Source organism: Thalassophryne amazonica, chromosome 14 (assembly GCF_902500255.1).
Source record: "Thalassophryne amazonica chromosome 14, fThaAma1.1, whole genome shotgun sequence".
Taxonomy (NCBI): Eukaryota; Metazoa; Chordata; class Actinopteri; order Batrachoidiformes; family Batrachoididae; genus Thalassophryne; species Thalassophryne amazonica.
Window position 1 is genome coordinate 61,994,534 of NC_047116.1, and position 6,000 is coordinate 62,000,533.

A 6,000-nucleotide genomic window follows, 5' to 3' on the forward strand; every position below is an offset into this window, starting at 1 on the left:
TTTGGCCAAGACACAAAACAACATCCATATTGATGCATCCCTTCCAGACACCCAACACACACACAAATCTGAAAGTTGGACTCACATGTGTGGACTGAGTTCGTAGAAGTTCCTGTTGCGATACTCCTCCACTTTGCCTGACGTGTAGATGGACAGGGACCTATAGGGGTTGACGGAGATCACTACACTGCCAATGTACGTCTGGTATGAAAGAATAAGAGTTGAAGAGGTCTCAGTTAGTGTGAATCCAAATGTGGCATCACCACTTGATACACTAATAACACATTTATGACAAACAGAAATTACAGTGTGTAACCATTCCTGTTAGCAAAGATTTAAATGCACTGCAAAAACTGTATTTTTTTTTTCTGACAAACATTCAATGTTTTCAAAGGCATTCCTCAGATGACCAAGCAAACATTTTTTCCACTGGAAACAGGCTCCACCACCTGATTTCACTGATAAACACTAACAATCACCTGCTGATGTAATCTGTAGAAATGAAAACCTGCACTGCCTTAACCTTTTGTGTAACCAGTGACACCAGTGAAGTAAATAATCCACACTGCCTGAAAAAGCAAACTAACAAGTCTGTGTCGCACTAACTCTTTAACCATACACCATGTTGACGGTTTGTACTAAGAAATGTGGACTAAATTTGGGACCAGAAAAAGGAACTTGGAATCTCCTATCATGAAATTAAGGACAAGCAGTGACCTCCCCGAGCTGTTTCATAGTGGAAAGACTAAGTCATATTCATAAAGGCCTTTCAGATTGCATGCGCAACTTGCTATGCAACGTGTCTGGATGCTCAGAGTGAGCACAGGGGCAGAGACTGTGTTTCTCTGCCGAGGTTGAACAAGTCAGAAATTCACCATGTTTGTGACGACTTGTGTGTTCCCAATAAGAGCATTAAATAAAAAGCGAATCACTCAGTCTGTGAGTCATATCCACAAATTGACCAAAAAGCAGAAGAACAAGTGATGGAAATCACCCTACTGGGAGGACCTTTTTTCAACAACTGGAGTGAGGCTGGGTGGAGGTGAAGCAGCCGGTGTGATTGAGTGGACACACTCGGTACAAAATTCTTCAGTTTTGGACATATACACACTAGGGGTGCCAGGAAAAAAAAGATTGATTCACGTCCGAATCGCGATTCTTATTTATTACGATTCTGAATCTATCCAAAATGTCCAAGAATCGATTTTTAAAAAGCATTTTTTTTTAAAACATTTTCTTGCTTACTCGCTGCGTGTACTGTTTGTCAGGCAACGGCTTCCGTACTACAGCGTCCCCACGAGGGGAGGGTCCAGCGTGCTTCAAACATTCGTGAGCTGCAGCTTAGCATGGCGGACAAAGAGATAATTCAGCCAGCACCGTCATTGCTGAAGATATGACTTATGCAGTGTGCAAAATGAAAGCCAAGTACTTCTGAAACACTTCAAATCCGCAAGCCCACATGCTACGCCATCACCCGGAGCTAAAAGAGGGGAGCAACGGTATCTGCCAACTACTGACCAGTGCTTCGCTAAACTGCCAACCAACTCTGAACGAGCAAAGCAGATAAGTAAATTTACATCTAGAATCACTTGATTAACCTTGTAAAGCTGCATTTTCTTAAACATTTTTTTAAGGAATATAACTATTTCTCAGAGCTCTTTGAATCGAAAATCGATTCTTTATCAAATCGTCACCCCAAGAATTGGAATCAAATTGAATCGTGAGTTGTACGATTCACATCTCTAATACACACCCTGTTTGAGCAATGGAGCTTCTGCAAATTTGATTGAGGTGTGTTGTGCGAGTAATCTGAAAATAAAACGTGATGTTAGTGCACCACTGAAGTTTTATCAGCAAACATTATCTTAGCCTTTACTTGCAGTATGCTGAATCAATCACTCAGGGGGTCAGAACTGCAGCCTTTTCACATCTGTCCATGTGCAGTGCTTGATTTAAGGGTGCTAATTTGATAATCTGGCTGCCTCCTGTATCGACCTGCTTCACCACGGTGCCTGCAATGAAACTTCCAATGAAAAAGTGGATACACATGCACTCAGATCTACCAGATATCACTGCCAGAATGTTGCCAATAAATATGCACTTTAATTAGAATTTTTTCTTATAGCTAAACTGGTATGTGTACCAAACCTCTTATACTGGTGCATCGATAATGCCGTGACCCGGGATAGATAGTTGTGCTTGATCAGAAGTAAAAAATCGGCAAAAATGTCATAGCTGGTTAAGGACTGCCGACAAACAAACAAAAACATTGCAACACTGATACACTGCACATTATGCAATTAAAGTACATCATACAATCAATGGGAAATAACATCTGAACATAAAGCAGTTTTCTGCACTTAACATTTTCCGCTACATTATGCAACTATCACACTGTTTCTGCTAAACAAAAGTGATATTTGTGAAAGCAAATGTAACTGGCTGTCATGTTCATCCTCCTACACTCAAAACATTAGCCCAGATAGGACTCTGAAACATCAGCCTGAACCATTTTCTTCACCTTTCATGATAATGGCTGTTGCATAACCCACTCTGACAAGAGTGGAGCACAGCCTTCCCTTTGGCAACACCACTACCTCCCACTGTATCCAGTTCAGTAGCCCACAAGAGGCAGATAAGGCTTTCTGAAGAGTGCACATGATGATGTCTCAAGAAGTCAGTGAAGGCTTCTCTTGACCAACACAATTTAGCTCTTGTAGGTTGAGTTGCAAACTTAAAAGAAAGTGACCGATCTTAATGCTGAATTTTTTTTTAGTTAAATAAGAAGTCAGACATGAGGATCATGGCAATAGCTGATCATCTTCATTTTATTTAAATATCCACTTTATTTGATACACAGTACTGTCCCTGGGGAAAACAAATCAGTGCTACTTCTCCTTTGAGTTACAGGATACACTGGAGTGGGGTCAGGGGGTGGGTACAATTCTAAGGAAAGATGCCTCATAAAGGAAAATATCATCGCAAACAAGGATTGGACATCAGTTTTATTAGTTAAGTACAGGTTTCAGTGTTTTTGCTGGTCATTACATAGCTCATGCTTTAATTACAGACCAGCCATGTGATTTATCTTTCCCTGAAGATGCTATTTTTTTTTGTTTGGTCTTCATAAACAGCACCAGTGTTATGAAAGACTCTCTTGGAGAACTAACCACACAGATATTAAGTGTTTAAAGCATCATTATGTAGAACAGTTCTCGAAATATGTCAGCGCCAACAGTAAACTAAAACTGAACTTGTATTTTTAGGACTGAAAATTGAGGGCATTTGAAAAACTCCCTGCCATTTCCATTTCTCAGCAGGATGTGGGTTCCATCTTAGCAAAATATTGAGTGCACCACAGAGGCAATCAGTGCTATATGTGGTGACATCATCCTCAAGCCCCATCAGCCAACAGCAACCAGACCAGAGCTATAATCATCCTAACTGTCATTTGCAGCAGCCAACCTGCAGAGTGGAGGAACCGTGGAGCGCCGTGGCACAAAGCCCATAACCAAATGGTTTGATCCAGGGAATGACGGCTCGATAACACCCACCCACATGAGTAGCCAGCGAGACCGGCTCTCCTCCTGGTCTCCGAGCTCTGGATGTTCTGCCTCATTTAAACAAAAACCATCTCCGTTCTTGGTGATGTGCTTTTTTTTTTTTTTTATATTTGTGCCACTATCTGTAGCTGAAGAACAATAGAGTTCAGAAAAGTAACTGCATTCTTCATCAAGGAAGGTTATGTAAATACATTTTTAGGATTTTCTTGTTTTTAAAGGAGTGAAACAACACACTGTTATGTTCGTGCACAGATCAGGTATATATTGGGGGTCATATAGATAAAGTTTACATCAACATATGAAGTCCCACAGGCTGTGGTTAGAGTTTTCTTTAATATAAAAGTAGTCAAGTGCATCATGTCAGTGTCACAATATTTGGAATAAATAGAGACACTCCATCCATCCATCCATCCATCCATCCATCCATCCATTTTCTTCCGCTTTATCCGGAGTCGGGTCGCAGGGGCAGCAGCTCAAGCAAAGCCGCCCAGACCTCCCAATCCACACACACCTCCCCCAGCTCCTCCGGGGGAACCCCAAGGCGTTCCCAAGCCAGCCAAGAGATGCAGTCCCTCCACCATGTCCTGGGTCTTCCCCGGGGCCTCCTCCCAATGGAACGTGCCCGGAACACCTCTCAAGCGAGGCGTCCAGGGGGCATCCGGAGAAGATGCCCGAGCCACCTCAACTGACTCCTTTCGACGTGGAGGAGCAGCGGCTCGACTCCAAGCTCCTCCCAAGTCACTCAGGAGGAGATACACTCCACTTCCGGAAATTCCTGGAAAGCTTTAACAACGGCAAGAACCAACTTGTTTCTCTGCTGGATGTTTTAGATGGGGAAACTACCACTTGCCACGCCCTCCCATCTTTCAGAGCGGGGGTCTCTCCTTCCCAAACACTGTGACACAGTGTTGTTGGCTCTTTACTTCTCACATTAAGCAGTCGCATGTTGCAGAAGTCTAAAAATCTGTTTCAAGCTTACAGTTACACAAGAACTTGTACATACACTGTCATAGATTTGTGGGACATTTGGGATATTTAAGAGGGAACCCAAATAACATGCGATTGTAAAAAGGAGATCCTGCACAAAATGAGCAAGAGCTGAACAATTTTGGGAAAATATCTAATTATGATTTTTCTGACAGGTACTGTGATGGTGATTTGATATCATTTTTGAAAGTGACGCATGTCTTCAGTATTCACTATATACATGTAAAATATGTGATGGAGCATTACCACTTAAGAAAACACAGAAATATTACATACTTTATCAATATGAATCACTTCTGGTTGGAGAGCACAACACTTCTGTTTTGTGAACATGACTGTCTGTCACGCAGTGTTTCGATTTCAAAAGGGTGGTATGGTGAAATGGTCACTCAGTGTCTGAAGTAAGGGGCTATTTGCTCCATATGATGGGCCTTTCTCAGACATCAATAGGAACTGAAAAAATAAAGTCAAGATCTGAAATTTTTAATCTGCTGTAGCAGCCACAGCTTGAGGTAAGTTAAGAGTATACAAGGGCTGTCAATAAAGTAACGGTCCTTTTTATTTTTTTCAAAAACTATATGGATTTCATTCATATGTTTTTATGTCAGACATGCTTGAACCCTCGTGAGCATGCGTGAGTTTTTCCACGCCTGTCGGTGACGTCATTCGCCTGTGAGCACTCCTTGTGGGAGGAGTCGTCCAGCCCCTCGTCGGAATTCCTTTGTCTGAGAAGTTGCTGAGAGACTGGCGCGTTGTTTGATCAAAATTTTTTCTAAACCTGTGAGACACATCGAAGTGGACACGGTTCGAAAAATTAAGCTGGTTTTCAGTGAAAATTTTAACGGCTGATGAGAGATTTTGAGGTGCAACGGCACAGGAAAAACACCTCCGTGTTGATAACCATTTGTAAAATCCAGGCGGCTTTTGATGGCTTTCAGTGGAGTGAGTATATGAGAAATTGTTTAACAGGCAGGACATGTTCCAACTTGTCCTTAAGGCTTTCAACAGAGGTGTTTTTCCTGTGGCGGAGCATCGCGGCGGCTGCGTCCCGACGCGCGGATCCGTCCGCACGTCTTTCATTAAAAAAATCTCCTTTAACAGTGGAATATCCGGACAAAATGCTGAAACCGACTTCTTCTGAAACTTCTCTGTTCTCTCACGACGTCCTGGATCAATAGAGCCTGAAATGTGGAGGTTTTCAGCTTGAACAGGCTGATGACGCCGCCTGAGAGCGCTGCGCGACGTCTCGCACCGTGAAAAGTCCTTAAAGCGACAGTATCACCTCAAAATCTCTCATCAGCCGTTAAAATTTTCACTGAAAACCAGCTTAATTTTTCGAACCGTGTCCACTTCGATGTGTCTCACAGGTTTAGAAAAAATTTTGATCAAACAACGCGCCAGTCTCTCAGCAACTGCTCAGACAAAGGAATTCCGACGAGGGGCTGGACGA

General features: G+C 42.5%; 1 protein-coding gene across 4 annotated transcripts in view; it reads right to left on the reverse strand.

Moving 5' to 3' along the window:
- myo1b (myosin IB) overlaps nucleotides 1-6,000 on the reverse strand; it is a 216,759-nt gene that overhangs the window by 169,971 nt on the left and 40,788 nt on the right. For all 4 annotated transcript variants that reach the window (XM_034186761.1, XM_034186763.1, XM_034186762.1 and 1 more), the window contains one exon: nucleotides 86-201. In XM_034186761.1, coding sequence (XP_034042652.1) covers nucleotides 86-201 — 116 coding nt within the window. The remainder of the gene's footprint in view (nucleotides 1-85; nucleotides 202-6,000) is intronic.